Below are 23241 nucleotides of genomic sequence, written 5' to 3'. Positions count from 1 at the left end.
CTTCCCTTCTCTCTCTCTGCCTGCCTCTCTGCCTAATTGTGATCTCTGTCAAATAAATAAAAAAAATATTTAAAAAAAAAAAGAATTGGGGGGAGGGCAGATGGGCTCTTAGGACAGGGCTGGGAGAGACGAAGTGACCTCATGCCCTCTGCACCATGTGCCACATCGAACGGGTATCTTTTTTCCAGACAGCATACCTTTCTGTGCTTCTTGTGTTTCCTCAAACTCTCCAACTTTCCCCTCATTCCTACCTGGTGAATAACTTCTTAACTTTATTAATTTTTTTTAGGCTTTTGGATTTATTTTATTTATTTTGGAGAGAGCACAGGCAGGTGGAGTGGGGGAAGCAGGCTCTTTCCTGAGGAAGGAGCCCGATGCAGGGCTTGATCCCAAGTCACCAGGATCATGACCTGAGCCCATGGCAGCTGCTTAACTGACTGAGCCACCCAGGTGCTCCAACTTCTTACCTTTAAAAGAACCGGCTTGGGGTGCCTGGCTGGGGAGGATGTGAAACATGCAATACCTGACTCTAGGTATGGTGAGTTCGAGCCCCACACTGCGCATAGAGCCTACTAAAAAAAAAATTTTTTTAAAGAGTGAAATATAATTTTAATTCTATTAACTAGAAGAGTTAGAAATTCTTTTTTTTTTTTTAAGATTTTATTTATTTATTTGACAGGCAGAGATCACAAGTAGGCAGAGGGGCAGGCAGAGAGAGAGAGAGAGAGGAGGAAGCAGGATCCCCACTGAGCAGAGAGCCCAATGCAGGGCTCGATCCCAGGACCCTGGAATCATGACCTGAGCTGAAGGTAGAGGTTTTAACCCACTGAGCCACCTAGGCACCCCTAAAAAAATTTTTTTTAATTAAAAAAATAAATTAAAGAACTGGCTCAGAGATAGAGCCCCGCCCCCAACCTCACCTCACACCATCGAAGGGTGTGATTTTTCTCTGGGTTCCACAGTCATTTGCCTTAACTAAAGTACTTTCGTGTCTCTGGGTCATTTCTTTGCTTGACTGCGTTCACCATTAGGCTATGAGTGCCCAGGAGGTGGAGAGTGAGCAGGTCTTTTTCATGTCTATAAAACCCTGAGCCCAGCCCGGTGCCTGACACTTGGTCGGTGCTCCATGCTGGGGCCCTCATGAAGGACCATCTCAGGAGAGGCTCCATGGGAAGGATGGCCTCTGGGAAAGGCCTCCAAGGCAATAGGGTTTCAACAGCACCTCATACGGGAAGGCGGGAATGAGCTTCTCCTTTATGTGTTTGCTTGTTTGGTGTCTGTGTGTTCACACTAGGAAGGAAGCTCCACGGGGACAGGGACATTGTCTTTTGTGTCTCTGAAGCAGGCGCAGTACCTAGCACAGAGTAAGCATCTGGTATCTGTTTAGTGGGTGAATGGATAAGGCAGACCCTTATCTGCCAGAAAAGTGTTGGTGGAGAACATGGGGATTGGGGGCAGGGAGGTCTTTGAAGGAAGCAAAGGAAGGAGTTTCTGGATCCAAAAGAAACAAACTTGAAATGAGGAGAAGTGCCTGGAGCAGGGAGGAAGGAGGTCCCCAGGGAGAAGCAAGGCAGACAGACAGAACTGAGGGGGCCAGGGACCCAGATACCATCAGGAACAGGGCTCTGAGATGAAGGCTCAGGCACAGGAGCCCCAGCACATAGTAGGCCCTTCATGACCTGAATTGGCACATAGTAGGTCCTTCGTGGCTTGAACAGCAGGATGTGGTCCCCCACTGGGCATAGGAAGGACCCTGCCCTGTGTTGGTGCACATACAGGAATGTGGCCCTCAGCAGGTGGCACCTGGACCAGGACACCAAGGACAGGGAGAGGGAGAAGGGGATGACTAAAGTCTCCCGGGTGTCCTGGCGCAAAAGATGGAGACACTGACTGCGGAGTCAGGGAGAGAAATGGCAGCAGCACTCCGGGTCAACTGTACATCTGACAGACAAGGCTAGCCCCTCCAAGAGGGAGGGGCAAGGATGCACGAGGCCTTGGAAGCTTCCATTCGGCTCCAGTCTATCACGAGAGAGGTCATCTGGGATCTGAGAGCCAAGGCAGGCCTTTGTCCCACAGACCAGGTGGGGCTGTTTGGGCCCCACATTGACCAGCAGGGAAAGCAGGCCATCCTGCTGGGTGGCCCTGTGCTGCCAACCAAGGGACATGTCTACAAACCTGACTGGTGGACGGGAAGAAACATGGTATGCTCTTCTTATTTATTTATTTGTTTTTTAAAGATTTTATTTATTTATTTATTTATTTGACAGAGAGAAATCACAAGTAGATGGAGAGGCAGGCAGAGAGAGAGAGAGAGGGAAGCAGGCTCCCTGCTGAGCAGAGAGCGGGATGTGGGACTCGATCCCAGGACCCTGAGATCATGACCTGAGCCGAAGGCAGTGGCTTAACCCACTGAGCCACCCAGGCGCCCTGGTATGCTCTTCTTATTTGCAGTTAGCAAAAGTTAGGAAGCACTTCAGTTGGCTGGGCTCTGACCAGGACAGTCACAGACCCGCTGTGGCTGAGGCCTTGCGGCTGTCCTGATAGGCAGAAATCCTAGGTCTTTTTACAGCTGAGCACACCAAGGCTCCCAGAAGGACTCCCCCAGGCCACCCACTGAGCAAATGGGGGCAGGTTGCAAACTTCTATCTCCTATCATTCCAGAAAATTCCACGGCCAGTGTGAGCGAGGCAGAAAGGAAGGCCCAAGTGTACTACCGTGCATGTATGAATGAAACCAGGATCGAGGAGCTCAAAGCCAAGCCTTTGATGGAGCTGATTGAGAAGGTGAGTCCTGGAGCTGGCTTTCCTGGCTCTCTTCTGGCCTGTGCCACCTGCCTGCACCCCTATCCCCACCTCTGGAACTGCCGGGTCCCCCGGCTACCTCACACCCCCAGCTGCCTTACCCAGCTGGACTTTAGAACCCGTTGGAGCTGCAAGTGTCTTAGTGTGTGTGTCTGCACGCTCGCGCGTGTGCTCGTGTGCACACACGTGTCTGCGGGTGGGAATCTCTGTATTGGGGGTGTGTGTCATCATCGTTGTGGATGTCTGTCACGTGTGTGTGTCTCTGTGTATCTGGGTGACATAGGGACTGTATTTACAGAGAAAATGTTTCTCTACTTTGCTGCTTCCTCTTGCTTCGAGGGCTTGTCTGTGTGTGAGGGTGGGGTATGTTCCAGAAGGACCAACAGAGAATCTTGGATCAGAGGCAGAACCTCACCCCATAAGGAAGGCCCCACATACCCCAGGCCTCCCCATCCTCCTGCAAGGAGGTTCTTGCCGAGCGTCTCCCAGTCTTGGATGGATTCTTGGGGGGCCGCCCACGGCTGGCCAGGCTGCCTGGCACCCACAGAGGGCGGCCGTGCATGTTTTCTGGCTGTCCCAGGCTCCCTCAGTGCCCTTCCTCGTAGCTTGGCTGTGGGAAGGCATCACAGCAGGGTCGGGAGCTGTGGGCACTGGGGTTGGACAGCTCTCCCCTCTGGCACAGGCCCCACCTGCCAGTGTGTGCCAAGCCAAGGAGACCGAGGAGATTACAGAAATCCCAGCTCCCGGGGCACCCAGCTGGCTCAGTCCGTAGAGCCTGCAATTCTTGATCTCGGGGTTGTGAGTTTGAGCCCTATGTTGGGCATGGAGCCTACTTGGAAAAAAAAAAAAAAATCCTAGCTCTGAGAGAAACTAGCAACCACTGCTTTATCAACCTTTATTTATTTATTTATTTTATTCTATTTTTTAAAAGATTTTGGGGCATCTGGGTGGCTCTGTCATTAGGCATCTGCCTTCAGCTCAGGTCATGGTCCTAGGGTCCTGGGATGGAGGGAAGCCTGTTCTCGCTCTCCCACTGCTCCTGCTTGTGTTCTCTCTCTCTCTCTCTCTTGCTGTGTGTCATTGGCGCACTTGGTCAGGATCAGTCTCGCCCCAGCGGCATCTCCTGTGTGTTGGTCAGAAACTCTGGTGAGGACCGTCCCTTGCCCCGGCTCTTGAGGCTCAGGGGTCAGATGACCACCCGAGGGTCACAGAGCCAGTGAGCGGCGGAAGCAGAATTCATGCCGGGTTCTCCCTGCCACCTCATCACTTCGCTGTTCCCTCTGGTCCCCACAGCTCGGGGGCTGGAACATCACCGGTCCCTGGGACAAAGACAACTTCCAGGACACGCTGCAGGTGGTCACCTCTCACTACCGCACCTCCCCCTTCTTCTCTGTGTACGTCAGTGCCGACTCCAAGAATTCCAACAGCAACGTGATCCAGGTGAGCCGGCCTGGGGCCCCAGGAAGAGGAATAGGCATGTTCTGAGTCTCACCTCATGACCTGTTCTGAGTTTTGCAAGTGCCAGGGCTCAGGGCAGACTTGCGCTGGGAGACAGCCTCCAGGTTTCGGAGCCGGGGTTATTTCTGAGGCTCTGAACCATGAGATTTGTATAGGCGAGAAGTCATGAAAATGCAGCCTGCTGTTTTCAGGTGCGGGATCGGGGTGGGGAGGCTGTCACCGTGGCACAGATGAATCTCCAAGATTCGGATTGGTCACTGTGGGCCCCAAGAGTGATGTTAACTTCTGGGTCCCCCATCCTCGGCTCCTGGCCTTTATGGCCCTGAGTCCCACTCTTCCTGCTGAAGCCTGCCCTAGCCTTGGTGTCAGTGCACCCAGGGAAGCCCTGGTCTGCCCACCCTGCGATGCAGAAGCCAGGAGCCCAGGCTGGGCTGAGGTTCCTACCCAGCTCTGTCCTACCCAGCTCTGTCTGTCCCTCATCGCATGACCTCAGCAAGTGACCTCTCTGAGCCGCAGTTTGCTTATCAATCAAAGGAACCGTAGTAACACTGACAGCCAGGTTGGCCTGGGTGCACCCACGAGGCTGTGTGAGCTGCTGGTCAGAAATTGAGGCTCCCCGACCTGCCACACCCTCCGCACACCCTCTCCAGGCGACCTCCCCTCTGATCCTCACTCCAGCTCAGCGGGAGATCCTAGTTCCCCTGTTTTCCAGAGGAAGACCCAGAGGGAAGCTTCGGTAGCTTGACGAAGGCCAGGCAGGGTGTGAGTAGCTGTTAACCACCGCACCATCTTAGGAAGTTTTTAATTAAGGAGAAGTGCTGTGCCAAGCCTCAGAGGTGCTGATTGAGGAGGGTGGCTCTGACCCTTCAGAAGGGCCCAGAATCCCTGTGTTTGGGCAGGTGTGCTGCCAGACATGTGTCTGTCCCTGCCCTGGGTGGGCACACCTCAGAGGTGGCCTCCGCCACCAGCTCCTGCTCCTACGGGCACCCGGGCTAGTCCCATGTTGCCATGTGACAGGAGCCCCCCGGTCACTCCTGCCTTCCTCTCCAGGTCGACCAGTCTGGCCTGGGCTTACCCTCAAGGGACTATTACCTGAACAAAACGGAAAATGAGAAGGTGAGTGTAATGCCGAGGGAGTGGCTCCCAGCCCACACCCCGGGCCTTTTACCCGCTGAGTGTCTCCTGAGGGTCCACACCTACGTGGGTCTTCAAAGCTGGAGTTGCACAGAGGTGTCACTTACCTGATGGGTGCTAGGCAGTGCCTGGCAGGGAAGGGGATCCCCCCTCTTTGGCTGCTTCACATTCAGGTGTCGTGGGCACAAGAGGCAGGGAACAGGTGTCCTTTGTTCGACTGTAGAGCGAGACAGTAATGGCCACTGTCGTTGATAGACTCACTTCCGGCCCTCCCAGTAACCCTGCAGGTACAGAACGTCTCTGAACTTCATTCCCCCGACCCGCCTGGTGGCCATTATTTTCACCTTGCCTTTTACAGAGGAGCGAGCAAAGCTCAGAGACGCTAAGTGACCCACTCAAGGTCCCACAGCGGTGAGGCTGAGGTTTACATCCAGACCCACTGACTCCAAAACTCATGTGTCTCACGATGTCCCAGGGAAACTTCGCCTGCGGGTCATTGTCTCTCACTGCATTATCCGCCCAATTGCATTGAGCAGACAGCTCCCCCGTGCCTGCTGCTGGGCAGATACTGGGGACCTGGACAGGCATGTCCCCGCCCCCGGGGCTTGGGGTCTAGCAGGGAAGGGGGGTGTTCATTAACTAAACAGTTAATGAACAGTTACAGGCATAGTGACCAGTTATGGTCACTCAAGGGTGAGCTGAGAAAGTTGAGCAGGGGAACCTAATTCCAGTCTGGGGCCACAGTGGAGAAGTGCGGCTCAGAAAACTGTGTTCTAAGAACTGAAAGACGGTCTGTTGGTAACTTTCTTGTGACAGGCATCCAAGAGCAGGTGTGGGCTAGGACTGCAGGGACCCACCTGCCGGGGACCTATGGGCTTTGTCCTGAGTGCTGTGGGGCAGCCAGTAGGGCAGCACAGAGCCAGAACCTTCCCCGTGGTGGCTTGGCCCCACCCCGCCCTCCACCCTTGTCCAGCGGGCCATGCGTGGGTGACAGCACTGACGTATCGCGGGGGCCGGGCCCACAGGTGCTGACGGGGTACCTGAACTACATGGTCCAGCTGGGCAAGCTGTTAGGTGGCGGGGACGAAGACGCCATCCGGCCCCAGATGCAGCAGATCCTGGACTTTGAGACAGCGCTGGCCAACATCACCATCCCCCAGGAGAAGCGCCGGGACGAGGAGCTCATCTACCACAAAGTGACCGCTGCTGAGTTGCAGGTAACGTGGAGGCGGGGACACACCCAGGGCTTCAGGACATAGGGCGCTGGGCCAGGGTTTCTGTATCCACTTCATCAGGTCCTCAGAACAACCCTATGAAGCAAGGCTGGTTGTACCCAGTTCGCAGATAGGAAAACTGAGGCTCAGGGACATTCAGTTACCTGCTAGAGGCCACACAGCTTTTCTGTAACAGCATTTACCTGGGGAGGCTCTAGGGTCATGATGATAATCACCCACACTGATTGGGCATTTCTGGTCTCAAGCTCCAGTCCTGTGGAGCCTGGTGTACAGCAGGCGGCGTGAGGGGTGGTTTTGTAGCCACTTCTCCCTTTGCCAGGCCAGGAGGTTGAATGACATGTTCAAGGCCCCAAGGCTCCCTAAGTATCAAGGGAGCTGGACAGTGGACTCAGGCTTGGCTCACAGGATCTCTGCTCTTGCCATGAGCCTTGGCAACGTCCTGGAGGTGTAATGGGGTTGCTTGCTCCCTGTCACTGACTAACCCAGCTCCAAAGCCAGCGGCCCCTCTGCCAAAGGCTGCCCCCCGGTGGCTCCCTGGGACCTGCAGGTGGTGCGTTGAGGTGATCACCTGCCAGTTTCATCTTTCCAGTTCACCATGTGTTGGTGTCTGGTCTTATCCCAGGTCCCCAGGGTCACAGAGGAATCAGCAGAGTAGCCTTGGCTAGTCTTCCTGTTTCCTGCCATTGCCTAGGAGTGCCCGGGGAGGACCGCTTGCCCGCTGGGGAGGACGGTGTAGGCCACTTGGGGTTCCACCAGGCCATCTCCTTCCTCCTGCTCTCCTTGACCAGCCAGGTCCTGCCCATCCATTAGAGCTGGCAAATTTCCTCTCCTTTCAGGAAGAACATGTAGGTCCCTACCTTTTTTCTGCCTCCGTCCCTCCCTCTAACAGGTGTGTATGGGGCCGCCCTCGAGGCCTTGCTCCGGAGGTACTTCCAGGTCAGGGAGGCACACCAACGAGGAGATAATCCCGGACTCGCTGCTGAGTGCTTTGGGAAAAGGAGGGCCCTAGGGCAGGGATAGGGTCAAGTCAGGGAAGGGGATCTGCTGAGTGAGCCAGTGGTCTGGAGGCTGGCCGGCTGTCCCAGGTGGAGCTGCGGCCCAGGCAGAGCTGGGGCTGAGGGCAATAGGGCTGCTTCTGGGTGCCAGCTGCCTCTTAGATCCCCGGAGATGTTGGCATCGGGGTGAGCGGGGCCGCGTGGTTGTTACGGAGATCAGCAAGCTGTTGGCTACCATCTGGTGCTGTTTTTCCGCCCCGAGGCCCAGAGGTCAAAGGAGATGCCGTCTGTGCTGTGCAGTTTGGTTTGCTCCAGGGGCCTGCTTCTCTGCCCAGGCGGGCCACCTGCGGCCGCCCAGTAACCCCCACAGCGGCCATGGTGCCGGCCAACTCTACCCCAAGAGCAGCAGAGAAGACTTGGTGGCCCTGAGCACATCCGGCCTGGCGTGGCTTCCTGCTGCCACCCCTGGGCACCCTATCACGCGGCTTTTCTCTTTTCCTCCTCCTCCGCCGCTGCAGAGCTGCTAGGGTGGGGACAACGTCTGCAGAGGGACGAGCCCCAGGCTTGGGGTCAGAAGACTGCTCTGGCCCAGCCCCTGGGCAAGTCACATGACCCCCCTCCTCGCACCTGGACTTCCTTCCTTGTAAAATGGGGCTCTGCTCGCTCCTTCGCTCCTGCTGTGTTCCAGAACACAGAGAGGGATGCGGGCAGCCCCTGTCCCCATAAGGGGCAGTGGTTCTTCACTCTGGCCACAGCGTTCGTAGAAAACAAGTTGAAAACTGTGGAGTGTTTCCCAGAGAAACTGGGCATATGTCGATATTTTAAAAAAATTATGTCTAAAGACTAAGTCCTGGATCCCTGAAGCCAAAAGAATCTCTACCTGGGATGTCACTGTGTAAACTGACACGGACAAGTCAAACGTTGTATAGTAAGCCTTATTCGCATGTTGCTTTCTTGGTGACAGCCCATAGTTCCAGCACTTATCCAGTCTGATCCTTCCAACCTTGGACAGAGCCTGTCTTGGTGTTCCCTGGTGTCTGGAAATTTGGTTCTCTTCCTACACCGCAGGTGACTCTGGGAAAAGTGCACCTACCTTCAGAGTATGGTTCCAGAATACAGAGTGGCTCCAGGCCAGCCCCCAACAGGGTCTGAATTCAGAGCCATGAATCGGACATCCTTCTATTGCTTCTCTCAGGGGCCTGAGGACCTTCTCCTTCCTCTCTGGGACCTTCTGCATCAAAAGTTATTTGGGAATGAGCCTGATTCTTTGCTCTTAATTCTCCAGCTGAGATAAAAATCTGAGAGCATCTTTCTTTTCTCTTATTTGCAAGCCTACTTGGGCTGGTTGGTTGGTGACCATCCGGACCCTCTGGCTGCAGGTCTGGAAAATAGAGCTGACTGGTGTGCCCCAAAGGATTTGAGTCACAAGTGGAATGTCCTGGTTAGTTAAAACAGCCATCTCCATGGAGACAGATCGAGGCACACATGTCTAAGTTAGGCATTCACTAAAGCAAGATAGAAAATGTGAAAATTCTGGTATTCGACGCACACCTTATCTGGAGTTATGGGAATTTACCCGCACAGAACACCTGCTCTCCCTACAGAACCAGGCTTGTGTTAAGTACACAGGGATTTATCACCACCTGATGGCTGTGCCCTGATGAGAGTGTCCCAGTCGCCTGCAGTCTGGGAAGCTTTCGTTAATTGTATAAACAACAACATTTTGTCACCTTGGTGAGTTTCCCAGGCGTCTTTGCCAGCAGGTCCTGCAGGCAGCTGCTAAGCCCTATTTGACCGTCTCACCTGGACACTCCCAGTTTCACAGCCCCGGAAACGTTATGGAGGAGCCCCAGAGGTTGACCCACCCGAGGGGCTCATGCCGGGAAGAGAGAGCAAACGCGCAGGTTAGGGAGAGAGGCCACTCGGGTTGCCCCCCGAGAGCCAGCACGCCGCTGCCTGCGGGAGCTGCCCTCTTCCGTCCTCTGAGGTCCTTGCCCCCTGCAGCTGAGCTGCCCTTTGAAACCAGAGAGACGAGTGAGCCTGGATAGTGGACAGGCACGGTCACTGGTTAACTATGTGACCGCAGGAAGGTCACCTTAGCTGTCTGCAGAGTCAGCATCGTTAAGTGGAAGGTTTTGTGACTGTTCTCTTACTGAGGGCATCGTAGGGATTTACCAGCGGGTCATAGATGCATCGGATGTTGTGGTTTGAATTTACATTATCGATCGATCTTACCATCTGAAGGTCACATGTAATGTGTCTTTCACTTTCTTTGTCTTCCCTTTTGCCCTTTTTCTTTTTTTTTTAGATTTTATTTATTTATTTGACAGACAGAGATCACAAGTAGGCAGAGAGGCAGGCAGAGAGAGAGAGGGAAACAGGCTCCCCGCTGAGCAGAGAGCCGGATGCGAGACTCGATCCCAGGACCCTGGGATCATGACCTGCCCCGAAGGCAGAGGCTATAACCCACTGAGCCACCCAGGCGCCCCATCCCTTTTGCCTTTTTTCAAGAGAACATGGAGAACAGAATTTCATAGAGCGTTCTCTTTCATAGAGAACAGAATTCAGAATCGTTCAAGCCCAGACCCACTCTTGGGAGACCTTGAGAATGATGACAATAGCTAATATCGGCTGAGCACTGAGTGGTCGTTAAGTACCAGATACCATTCTAAGTAACTGACGCACAGAAACACTTTTGCTGTATCACACAGTACATGTGGCTTGGAAAACAACGCCTTCTGGAGAATCACAGGACAAGAAATTAACTAAAAACAACAAGGCATATGGGAAAAACAGGACTTCGTTCCAGGTGCCTACAGTTTATGAAGCTCTCATTAATTGTATAAATGCTTACAATTAGATTCAAAGTTGGGCAACTTTAAGGACCGTGTCATAGGCTCAGTGTAATAAGCCACTCACAAAAAGACAAACACAGTATGGTTCCATTTATACGAGGTAGCTAGAGCCGTCAGATTCGCAGAGACAAAAAGAATAATGCTTCCTGGGGGCTCCGGGGAGGGAGCCGGACGGATTATAGTTTAATAGGTACAAGTTTCCGTTTTGCAAGACGAAATCAAGATGGATGGTAGTGGTGGTTGCCTAAGAGTGTGATGTGCTTAAGGCCACTGCCCTGGGCACTTAAAGATGGTTAAGAGGGTACACTGTATGTTTGTGTGTCTTACCTCAATTAACCCCAAAAGTTGTATAAGTTTATAATCAAAGCAATCACTGGAACCTGGGGAGAGAGCACAGTGTGAGTGGAGGCTGCTCGGGCGGAGTGGAAAGGCTGACTGTGGACACAGAGACTCCGCAGACAGATGAGCCCTGGGCGGTGGGGCCACCACCAAGTGGGCCGAGAGCAAGCTAGCTGTTCGAAACTGCGAGTTACTCCAGGCCAACCACTGCCTCTTCAGGGAACGAGCTCCGGCACAGGCACTCATTTTAAATTATATTAAAATCGAGCGGACCAGGGGCGCCCAGGTGACTCCATCATTAAGCATCTGCCTTAGGCTCAGAGCATGATCCCAGGGTTCTGGGATTGAACCCCACATTGGGCTCCCTGCTCAGCCGGAAGCCTGCTTCTCCCTCTCCCACTCCCCCTGCTGTGTTCCGTCTCTCCCTGTCAAATAAATAAATAAATAAAATCTTTAAAAAAAGAAAAAGAGATCGAGCATACCAGGGCCTCTGGGTGGCTCAGTCGCTTAAGCATCCAACTCTTGATTTCGGGGTCCTGAGATCGAGCCGCACGTTGGGCTTCATGCTCAGCACCAAGTCTGCTTAGAATTCTCTCTCTAATTCTCTCTCTCTCTCTGCCCCTCCCCCCAATAATAAATAAATAAAATCTTATTTTAAAAAATGGCACTGACCAGCTTCCTGTGCATCAGCTGAACTCTGAGGGCTTTTCCTTTCTTGCTGAAGGTTGTCCTTCTGAGCTTGCTTTTTCAGACCCCATGGCTGAGAAAAATCACCTGTGGGACAAAGCACTGACACTTTATTAATTTTTTTTTTTAAGATTCTATTTATTTATTTATCAGAGAGAGAGCACAAGGAGGGGGAGCGGCAGGCAGGGCAGGCAGAGAGAGAGGCAGACTCCCCGCCGAGCAAGGAGCCCGATGCGGGACTCGATCCCAGGACCCTGGGATCATGACCTGAGCTGAAGGCTTACCTGACTTACCTGAGCCACCCAGGGGTCCCACGTTGACACTAGACAGTGCTGTCATTCTTGAATTTACTGGTCATTTAGACTAAGTCGCATGGAAGCTAACTGATATGAGAGAAGCACGTGCTGAGTGGAACAGACACTATTAACCTGTTTAACCCTTACACCAAGCCTATGAGGTGGGTTCCGTTATGATGAGGAAACCAGTTTTCAGATGAGACCCCGAGGCCCGGAGAGATTGATCCGCTTAGTCAAGGTGGCGCAGCTGGGAAGAGCCCTGGAACATATACCCAGGCCTTTTGGCTCCGGATGCTCCACAGTTTTCCATGTTAGGCCTGTCTGGACTCAGTCTCTTCATCCATAAAGTGGGGATAATGGTACCTACCCCTAGGCCTGTTCTGAGGTTCCACTGAGTGAGGACACGGGAGTCATTTGCAGGGGTGTCTGTCACGGGAGGGCTTGTTGCACAGCAGCTACCGCTGCTGTCCCTGGGTCCCCTGTATTCCAGCCCAGCTCCATCTCAAGTTGAGGTTGCTGTTTGTCTCCTTAGAGTTCTGTCCCTGGCCTCTCTGACCGAAGTCGGGCAGCCATAGTGTGGTGTGTGCCCGGAGCACTGCTGGCGCCCAGCTCCTTGGAGGCACGGGGGAGGCCCCAGGTGCAGATGAGCGGCAGCCCCTCCCGAGTCACCCTGTCTCTTCCCTTTCAGACCTTGGCCCCCGCCATCCACTGGCTGCCCTTTCTCAATACCATCTTCTACCCGGTGGAAATCAATGAGTCCGAGCCCATTGTCGTCTACGACAAGGAGTACCTGGGGCAGGTCTCTGCCCTCATCAGCAGCACAGACAAATGGTAAGGATGGCCAACGGCAGCCAGCCCTTGGGGTCCCACACTGCCCTGCTCTGCTCGGGCCAGACAGGCGGGGGCAGCGGGGGACAGACGGACTCGGGAGAGTGGGCCCTGGGGAGAGGCGGCCCATTCAGAGCCCGGCCCCTCCGCCCACCAGCTCTGTCGCCTTGGGCAAGTTTCTTGCCCTTTCTCTGGTTCGGGCTCCCAGTTTACCGTCCTAAACTGGGGGTGGAAATAGCGCTACCTTGTTGGGATGTGAGAACCGGGTGAGGGAATGACGCGGAATGGGGCTCAATGTTCGCTGATATTTGTAGGTAATATTTATGATTTCTGTTACAATTTTAAAGACTTGTGGAGGTTTTAGAAAACTACAGAAAAAAAATAGAAAAAAAATAGTATTATCCAGACACTACTGTTGATTCTATGGGGGTGTGTATGTGTGTGTGTGTGTGTGAGAGAGAGAGAGAGAGAGAGAGAGAGAGCGGTAAATTTTCTAATACGTGGTTCCTTTTTTCCCCATCTTTGTGACCACGTTGATAATCTGCTTTCCCCTTGACCTTCATCAAGAGCATTTTCCCCGTGTTATCCCGCACCCCATGTGGACCCCATTTTTCCTGGCTGTGCCTCCTCCCACCAAGTACACATAGTAGGATTACTGACTCACTCCCACCCCTCCTGTCACACATTTAGGTGTTCTTTCAGTTTGAGGCTAGATGGTCACTGTTGTGAACATCTCTTGGTGCTAAAGTGACTTCTTTGCAAAGGTGACAATGGCCACAGATGAATCTCTTTCCTGCCCCTCCTATTTGGAGCTCTCCTCTCCCGTCTCTGGGCTTCTGGTTGGGACATCTCCGAGCTCCTCCCTGCTCCAGCCCAGTAGCACTGCTCCCCACGCCCCCCAACCCATTCCGGGGGGAGTCTCCATGTGGTGACTCCATGACTCCCAGACAAAAGGCAGCTAGCCCTGCGACAAACACAAGTCACTGCACTAGGCACCGAGGGGTGTTCAAAGAGGACCTGGGTTCTGTCTTAAAGACCTGATGTTCTCTGTGCTTAGTAAGCAGTAACCTGCCAAACTGGGGAGGGTAAGTCGGGGTTGGGAGTACAGGGGGGTGCAGTGTGGAAAGAGCCTACAATCCAAAGGCCGGGTTTGCGCGCCCCCTAAAGGTCAGTGTGGGAAGTGCTGTGATGCCCCCAGCTCTGGGCCCTTCTGAGCTGTCCCATCTGCTCTTGCCCCAGCCTGCTAAACAACTACATGATCTGGAACCTAGTGCGGAAGACAAGTTCCTTCCTTGATCAGCGCTTTCAGGACGCCGACGAGAAATTCATGGAAGTCATGTACGGGACCAAGAAGGTGAGCCTGTTATTGTGTTTTCCCATTCACCTGCTGAGTGCCTGCCGTGTGCCAGGCCCTGGGTGGGAGGCTCATGCGACCTCTATGTCCCCCGGAGCCGTGGAACTTGTGAGGGGGGTGGAGGATAGGGAGAGAATGGTGAGGGCCTCTGAAGGGGTCCCCTCAGATGTCCCAGGGCACACAGGACTGGATCTAAGCTAGTTGGAGATGGACAGAAGCTTCTAGAAGGAGATGATTACACTGGGTCTTAATGGGTGAAGAGGAGTCTTAGAGAGGTGCCTGGCTGGCTCATTGGGAAGAGCATGCATCTCAGAGTCATGAGTTACGAGCCCCAAGTTGGATGTAGAGATTACTTAAATTAAAAAAAAAAAAAAAAAAATCTTAGAGATTTAGCTTCTTTACAGCAAAAGGTGGTTTCTTTTCTCTCTCTCCCCAACCCCTTCTCAGTGACGTTGATAACAAACATTTTCCTGTAACTCATGTGATGTTCACATCCCTGTGAGCTGGATGGGATCATCATCCCTGTTTTATACAGGGGACCCCCAGGAATACTGCCCCTTCCCCACAAACACAGAACACTTGGTATAGCCCCTGGTTCATGGTAAGAGTGCACACGTGTTCCCTGCTCTTGTCCTCCCAGCCGGCCAGGTGGTCTCCACCCTCCTTCCAGTGCCCCCACCATGACCCCTGGCGGTCCATTCTTCCAGAGGTCCCAGGGCTCCAGGACCCTCACTGCCTCCCTTGGGACCCCACTCCAGATAGGAAGGTCCCAGGCCATTTCTTCTCTTTCCCCAAGAAGGTGGCTGTCCCCCTCTCATTCGTGCAGCTGACAGGACAAGAATCCTGTGTGGGGACACGGGACAAGTGAGGTGGGGTCTGGGTGCCCCCCAGGGCCCGCGTCCACTGCCAGAGATCCTCAGATGTGCTGATGGGACACACCAAGTCAGGGCCCCAGGCAGGTCCCCAGCCTGATACACCCTGCCCCTGCGTCCCTTCCTGGAGTCCAGTGGAGCAGACAGAGCCAGATAAGTGCTGGCAGAGAAGGACAGGATATGGGCTCCTGCCTCTGGTCCTGGAGTCTATCCTGCGAAAGGTTCTCTTTTTCTCTCCCGTTAGCATGTACATGCACCTGTGGCAGGAAGGGGACTGAGGGAGAGGGTGGCTGGGCATAAGAGAGGCTTCTGAGGGTACCACAGGGCCAAAGCCACGAGAGCCACCTGGCACTGAAGAGAAGGGCCAGGGGAGGGCCTGCCTTCCTGCTCCACCTGCACCTACCGTGGGCGGGGCCTGGGTGAGCCCTGGGTCACAGGTGTGACAAGGCGTGACTCTGTCCCCTGGAGCACAGGGCCTCCCAGGGGACTTTATAGGGGAGGAGTGTGAGCAGGACCTGGACGGGCATCACAGAGACACCTGTGTGCGGGGAGTGCGCCTGCCTCGTTGCTTCCCACCCGGGTGCAGGGGAGCGAAGAGGCTCCGGGCAGTGAAGGGTTTCCCAGGTCACCCAGCGAGGAGGCAGCCAAGCTCAAGTTCAGCTCTGGATGGCCATGACTACTCAGCACTTTCAGCCACTCACTAGTGATGATGATGATGATGATGATGAAAGATATTATTGTTAGATGTTTGCCCGTTATAGGCATTATGTCACCAAGTTCCTATAACAGCTCTATGTAAGGAGCTGTTATCACCAGCCCATTTTATAGATGAAGAAACTGAGGCTCTCTGAAGGGAAGGGACTTGTTCAAAGTCGCACAGCTCGTAAGTAGGGAGTGTGTTCTCAGTCCCAGCACATCGGATTCGGCAGCCCACACTGAGTCCTGCCCCACTCAGCTTCGCCTCTGCAGGAGCCAGAAGTTAAAATTGCGCCTCCTGGTGGTTGCGGGGGTTGGAGGGGCGGGGTCAGGGAAGCGGCCATGGGGAGTCGTTTAGTAGGTGTGGAGGTTCAGGTTAGCAAGAGATTGTTTGCACACCGGGATGAATATACCTGACACCACCAATGGTTAGAATGGTAAATCTCAGGTCTCTCTTTTCCTATGATAGATAGGGCGGGCGAGCAAGCGAGGGAGCTTTCCTGGGCCAGGCTCCGGGTGCAGCCATCTGCTCCAACCAGTGCGATGCTCCCAGCTGGCAGGGAGGCTTTGGCAGAAGCAAGGGCATTGGAAGACCCTAGAGGTGGGAGATTGTATACTTGAGTCGCTACGTGCCCCGTGCGTGGTGGAAGGAAACAGCACGGAACTTTGGATTAGAAGGTCTGTGTTTGCAGTGTTCTTCCAGCCTTAGACCAATCCCTTCCCTGGAGCAGAGGGCTCAGTGTTCCCAAGTTTCCAAAGGAGTAACCAGTCCCTAGCCTGCTGACCGGGGTTGTCTGGGAGTACATGAAGGGATCCCCAAAAGTCCATCCCAAAGGCAGAGCCCTCCAAGCCATGTTCTTTATCCACACACGGGCGCACAGGGGCGCTTGCCTCCTGGGGCTGTCATGCGGATTACCTGGGTTAGGGCCTGCGCCCGGCAGACACTCAGCAAGCACAATCTACTGTGGCTGCCACCGCTGCTGTTATTACGTGTCTGTCGCTCCCACTGGGTGCCCTGGGTGTTTCCATTGAGCCCCTCACAGGCCAGGCCCAAGGCCAGTTTGTCTCTCAGTTCCAAACACCTAACACAATCCAGGTGCAGAACTCTCCAGAAGGCGCTGGCCATGTGAACAAACGGACAAATGAACGAATGAGTGAGTGAGTGAGTGGGCTTATGCAAATGCTCTCTTGAGAAGGCGGTGACACTCCGCCTCTGACTCAGCCATCAGGGCCTGGGGCTCCCACAGGGCCATGAGTTCAAGGTCGCCCTGTCCTGACCTCCTGCATGGGTAGCCTCTGCCAGATGTGGGTGGGTGGTGCGGAGGGGAGGGCATCTAAACGGACACATGGGTGGGAAAGCTTAGAAGAACTTGGGCCATTAAACTTAGGGAAAGCTGAGATGCCCTTTTCTTCCCTTCTTTCGTGGAGGAAATTTCTCCCGCTGATGTGTCATCTGCATACTGTAAAGTGTGCAGGATACACCAAGTGCACAGTTTAGCGCACAAAGGAAATGTGTTCCCTCAGACAAAGGAAACCAACACCCCACTCCAAACAGAGACACTCCTGCCTCCCAATCATCCCTTCACCACAGAGAAGCAGAAGGTCCCAGGTGGGTGTGGCCGGGCGGGGGCCGGGCTGTGCTCCGGGAACTCTCCGAGTCTGGCTTCTCCGCTAATGGCTGTGAATTTCAACCATGTTGCGATTATCAGTAGTTCAGTCTTTCTTGTTGCCAAGTAGCGTGCTGTTGTATAAAAATACCACATTTTGTTTCTCCAGCCACCTGTTGGTGGTTTTCAGTTGGAAAACTTCTGAATCAGGCGCCCTGAACCTGTTCTTTGGGGTCAGGAGGCCCTATGGGGGATTTAGGGATGTGGGGGGCAGGGCCACCTCTGGTGGTCACAGAGGGCAGGCGAGCCAGCGGGATGGGAACCCGCGTGGGTGTGCTTCCCGGAGCCCAGCTCCATGAGGCTGCAGCCTGCAGGGCGCCCACGTCCAGCTCCACAGCGGTGTGGGGCAGGCTGGCGAGCTTGTGGGCGAGACCCCGGGTGACCACAACATCCACGCCCTGCAGCACTGGGCCCTCCCTCAGCAAGGCCTTCAGTGGGGTTGGGTCCTGGCCTTCTGGGAAGGGTTTCCTGGTACACAAGGGTAGACAAGGTAACTTCTCAACTCAAGTCTTTGCCACCAGTATCCTCTACTTCCCCCAGGGGCCAGGGCGAAGTGGGGGCAGGTCAGAGTCCCACTGCTCACACACACACACACACACACACACACACACACACACACACCAGTGACTGCCACTTGCTGAGTGTCTGTCTGCATCCTCGTCTGGCAAGGCCCACAGCCCTGCCTTCCAGGTTCATATCCATGGCTCTGGAAGATTCCATTCCTGATGTCTTGCGCAGAGCCTGGCGTTCAGGAAATAGTAGATGGTGGCGATAAGCAGTGTTCAGTGGCCTCTTAGTCCAGTGTCTAAAATAACTTCCACCGTGTCCAAAAAGTCTCCCTGAGGTTCTGGAAGGAAGCACGGGCCCCAGCTGTTGCTGCTTCCCCCCAGATGGACAGGGGTTGGGGAGAAGGACAGGGCCAGTAACCTCTCTCCTTTGTGCTTCCAGACCTGTCTTCCTCGGTGGAAGTTCTGCGTGAGTGACACAGAGAACAACTTGGGCTTCGCCCTGGGCCCCATGTTTGTCAAAGCGACCTTTGCCGAGGACAGCAAGAACATAGTGAGTACCTCCCTGGGGGCTGGTGCACCTGCACTCGCCTCTCGTGAACTTGGCAGCCCAGGCTCCAGTCTGCCCTGGACCTTTCCTGCTCCAGGCCAGGGCTCTGGCCTTCACTCAAAGGTCCTGCCTGTTTTCTAATGACTGCTGTGAGCTGCTGTGCTGCGTGGGGCGCTTGATCTACATTATCACGAACCTTGCGAGCCCCTTCCAACCGTCTCCACCTCCACCCCCACGGGGAACAATGGGCCCAGCAACATCCTATTGGCAGAGCAGCTCTGACCTAACGGGTGACATCTTCTTTACCCCAGGGGGTAACCCCATGTCCGGACCCCTTGAGGAGCATCATGGCTAGGTGCACAACGACAGCCAGGTCATTCAGATCCTGGGTCCATCATCTCCTGGTTGGGTGATCTGAAACCCTTTTCTTCCTTCATGGCTAACTTGGAAGCGGGGCTCTCCATCTTGTAGCAGGACAGGAAATGAAATGCTACACATGGGCACCTGGGTGGCTCAGTCGGTGAAACATCTGCCTTCGGCTCAGGTCATGATCCTGGGGTCCTGGGATCAAGCCCCGAATCGGGATCCCCACTCGGCGGAAGCCTGCTTCTCCCTCTCCCTCTGCCTGCCGCTCCCCTTGATTGGACGCATTCTTTCTCTCTATGTCATATAAATAAATTAAATATAATTTTTTAATGCTACACACAAAGAAAGCCCAACAGAAAACAAGGGCTCGGTAAATGGTAGCTATTATATATATATATATATATATATATTTTTTTTTTTTTTACAGTTTTTATTACTTACTTTAATTACATAGCTATTATCTGCAGTTGAATGTTAGCAAACAGAGACTTTCCTTACGAGACTGGCCTGTCAGTGGCTGATAAAGAGTCTTTGTCTAGTTCTGTCAGCTGTCAGCCCCTCTGCTCTTTCTGCTGAGCGACTTCCTTCCTCTGCTCTAGAATCTTTGGGCTCCAAGTCTGACTTTGACGTTATTGTCCTCGAGAACAGCTGTTCATCTCCAGCCTGAAACTGCTTGTCAGAACTCAGGTTCTCTAGATTTTAAAGCCCATTCTATCAAAAAGGGATCCTATGGTCTAGTAAGTCTGAAAAGGCTACAAAAATTTTACGCTTTCTAAAACAATCGAAATTCACGTCATACACTAAAGGCTCTGAAAAGTCCTGCAGAGGAGAGACTTTTCCAACTTTCCCAAAGCTTGTCCTGAGCATCTGTGGCGTGGATGCCCGGTTTATGGAAGTCCAGTCTTACCTTGGAGGACATTAGTGTTCTGGGCACTGAGGAGCCTGAGGCTTTGAGCTGATTCCCGAGTTTAGACTCTGGCCTCCTTCCACATGGTGTACCCATTCAGTGCCCAGACCTCACTGGTCAGCTTCTGTCTCCTCAGGCCAGTGAGATAATCCTAGAGATCAAGAAGGCATTTGAGGAAAGCCTGAGCACCCTGAAGTGGATGGACGAAGATACTCGGAGATCAGCCAAGGAAAAGGTGAGGCTGGCCCGGTGCCAGAAAGGGTAGCTGAGGCTTTCCACTTAGAGGCCGCGGCCACAGATGGAGGGGGGTGCATGAAGGGAGACTGGTCACATGTGGGAAGCATAGCATGGAAGCTGTCCTGCCTTTGGGGGTGAATATTCCAGCAGGATCGAGGAATAGCCTTGAATACACGATTGCATTAATGACAACATAAAAATAAACTGTGTTGAGTGTGTGAGGGCCAAATGCAGGGAGATGTGACATGTCTAATGGAGAACGAAGGATCTGATACAGTCCAGCGAGTGGCAGCCAGCAAAGGCTTCCCTCTGGGGAAGCAGAGAGCCAAAGGGTAAGTAGAAGTCAGGCCAGAGAGGGATCTTTCCAGGAAGAGAGGCAGAAGCCGCGAGGGTGGGGGACTGGCCATTTCCTTTTGGCCCAGAGCCTGAGCCCAGCCAGGCCTGCTGGGCACTCAGTGTACTCTGTATCTCTCCTGTCCAGGCAGATGCAATCTACAACATGATAGGCTACCCCAACTTTATCATGGACCCCAAGGAGCTCGACAAAGTGTTCAATGACGTGAGTGGCTCCCACCCTGCCCCCTTGTGTTCCCAAATGTCCCTGAGGTCCCCACGTGGGGAAGAGCAGAGACAGGCTGGGATGTGAGAGGTACCTCCTCGACTGTCAGGGCGTCTCAGGATGCAGCAGTGTGGGGTATGGGGATGGATCAGGCACGAGGGAGCTGTTCTGTGCCCCTTCTCTCCTGGGCCCTCTTGAGGCCTCTGCCTCCCTGGGGCCACTGTCAGTGCCCAGCAGTCTGGACCAAATGGTGCCATGTGTGCCCTGCTAGACACTCCAGCTAATGGAGGTCCTTTAGAAGGGACAGACAGAATTGAGGTCCCTGAAACAGCAGGAGGTGGAATGAGTAGAGCCCCTCAGGTCACCTCTTCCTGGCCCCCCAGATTGCCTCCTGTCCCCAAGGTCTTCCCCCACCTTCCCAGAGAAACCTGGACCTCATTTGGACATTGAAATGCTAATGGGAAAAAGGGAGCGTCAATCCCAAATGCACGTTTAGGCTTAATTGAAGCAACAAGGATACTTGATATATTCCTGGTGGTTAGAACTTTCAGCAGGTTATCCCCCTAAAGGGATTGTGCTTCTGCCCAGAAGGATAGTCTTCTATTTTCTTGTGACTGAAGTGTGTGAAATTCAGGCATTTTTGCAATTATAATAACCTCTTGTCAAGGCTCTATTTAAAACCCAAGAATATTAAAATTACTTCTGAGAATATGGGAGTGACTCATTCCACAGCCTTTTTCCTTGAGAATAATTTAAGATGCTCCGGAGCATCACGACACGAGACCCGAAGGCTCCTGGGGACAGCCCAGGCACAGCCCACAGGATCACAGTCCTGTCCCCAGGGGCCCAGTGTTTTACCAGAGCCCTGACAGAAAGCCAGAAAGCCCTGGAGCAGATCTGAGGGAGAACCTTGCCCCGAAAAGAGCTGAAAAACTGGGCCCTGCTGAGGAAAGCGTGTGATGATGCATGTCCCCTGCCATTTCAGAGATAGACCCACGCTTGATCTGTGTGCTATCCATTGTGGCAGCTACTAGCCACTACTATTCAATTAGTTGAAATCTAAATTAATTTAAAGTGAATTGAAAAGTCACACCAGCCACATTCGAAATACTCAGTAGCTATGTGTGGCCAGTGTCGGCCATACTGGGTCACACAGGTGTAGAACACACCTGTCTTCGCAGAACATTCTGTTGGACAGCACTGGGAAGATTCGATGTCTAAGCCCCAGGCCCTACTGCATCCCCGTGACACTGCTGGGTGCTGAGCAGCCCCGTGAAGCTGCTGGTGTGTCCTCAAGTAGGAGAGGACACCAGGCCCCAGCGAGGTCAGAGCCAAGTGAGAACCCAAGCCCGTAGTCCTGAGCCCTCCATTCCGGCCTCTGATCTGTGGACCAGTCCCTTAACCTCATGGAGTTTCAGCTTCCTTAGTGTTAGAAGAAGGGGTTTGCATGTGGGGAGCCAAGGGGCCGCCAGCCTGGGCACACTCTCATCTCGTGACTCTTGTTTCCTCTTGTCCAGTACACGGCCGTCCCAGACCTCTATTTTGAGAACGCCATGCGGTTTTTTAACTTCTCCTGGAGGGTCACTGCCGACCAGCTGAGGAAAGCTCCCAACAGAGACCAGTGAGTCCCCGGGGCCTTGCTGGGAGGGCACTGGCTCCTGGGACACGGGCAGCTCTGGGCCGAGCGTGCCTTTGTCACACACACCAGATGCCAGACAGAGCTGTCGTGAGTGCCATCTGACGAGTGGGTACCATTGCCTTCCGGCTCCTCAGATGAAGAAACCAGGGACCGAGGAGATGTGCCCAGCCAGGAGCTGGGAGTGGCCCAGGTCCACATGCCCCTGACGCCCCTCTGGTGGCCAGAGTGGCTTAGCCTCACCTGCTTCAGAGTTGGGAGCCTTTGGCTCCTTCACTGCAGATAAGACGGGAGGAGTGTGTAACAGTGAAGTGTGAGCGGGAGTGTCTGGCCCAGGGGAGGCCCTCAGCTAGCGAGGATCCCAAATGGGCCCCTGGTAGCTGGGATTTCCAAACCATACTGCACATCAGGACCCTCTGGAGAGGGTTGTTTGTTTGTTTTTAAGATTTATTTATTTGGGAGAGAGAACAAGTGGGAGGGGCAGAGGGAGAAGGAGAAAGAATCTCAGGCACTGCACAGAGCACAGAGCACAGAGCCCGAGAGGGGGCTCGATCCCACCACCCTGAGATCTCGACCCAAGCCAAAACCGGAAGTGGGAGGCTCAACCCACTAGGCCACCCTGGCACCCCCTGGGGGAAGTTTTTTTAAATATAGCTTCTTCCTGGATCTCAAAGCTTCTTAAAAATAATCTGGAATGAGATTTCTGTCATTTTTTTGGGCAGTATCCTCAGAAAACTCATACGTTGTCACCCCAGCTCTAGCTCTCAAAATAGGCTCCCTCCACGCCTAAAACGTTTTGCAGAATAAATCTTACCAAAAGGTGGAGGCAAGAATTCTCTTTGCTTCTGGCGCCGCCTCGTGGCCAATGGAGGTTTGAACATCTCCTCTTAAGATTCCTGTTTCCTGGGTGACTCAGTGGGTTGAGGCCTCTGCCAGGGTCCTGGGATCGAGCCCCACATTGGACTCTCTGCTCAGCGGGAAGCCTGCTTCCCCCTCTCTCTCTGCCTGCCTCTCTGCCTACTTGTGATCTCTCTCTGTCAAATAAATAAATAAAATCTTTTTAGAAAACCAAAAAGATTCCTATTTCCTACAGAGGAACTCCTTCCCCTAAATGCACCAGAGGATGTTTTTTTTAATCTCCAGAATATGGCACAGGTACTGCCAGAACATTCTGAGTTTATCAGTCTTTTAATGTAGCTTAAAATTTTGCATATAAACTCTGCCTCCTGGGGCTGCCCAGGTGGCTCTGTCGGTTAGGCATCT

General features: G+C 53.6%; 1 protein-coding gene across 4 annotated transcripts in view; it reads left to right on the top strand.

Moving 5' to 3' along the window:
* Window positions 1–23241, top strand: part of ECE1 (endothelin converting enzyme 1) — a 115598-nt gene that overhangs the window by 80260 nt on the left and 12097 nt on the right. For all 4 annotated transcript variants that reach the window (XM_059376549.1, XM_059376547.1, XM_059376548.1 and 1 more), the window contains 10 exons: window positions 2662–2783; window positions 4095–4241; window positions 5310–5375; window positions 6419–6610; window positions 12489–12631; window positions 13868–13982; window positions 18166–18276; window positions 19683–19781; window positions 20265–20342; window positions 21860–21963. In XM_059376549.1, coding sequence (XP_059232532.1) covers window positions 2662–2783; window positions 4095–4241; window positions 5310–5375; window positions 6419–6610; window positions 12489–12631; window positions 13868–13982; window positions 18166–18276; window positions 19683–19781; window positions 20265–20342; window positions 21860–21963 — 1177 coding nt within the window. The remainder of the gene's footprint in view (window positions 1–2661; window positions 2784–4094; window positions 4242–5309; window positions 5376–6418; window positions 6611–12488; window positions 12632–13867; window positions 13983–18165; window positions 18277–19682; window positions 19782–20264; window positions 20343–21859; window positions 21964–23241) is intronic.

Source organism: Mustela nigripes, chromosome 14, assembly GCF_022355385.1.
Source record: "Mustela nigripes isolate SB6536 chromosome 14, MUSNIG.SB6536, whole genome shotgun sequence".
NCBI lineage: Eukaryota > Metazoa > Chordata > Mammalia > Carnivora > Mustelidae > Mustela > Mustela nigripes.
Note: the sequence above shows the minus strand (reverse complement) of the source record. Positions and strands in the feature narration are given on the sequence as shown.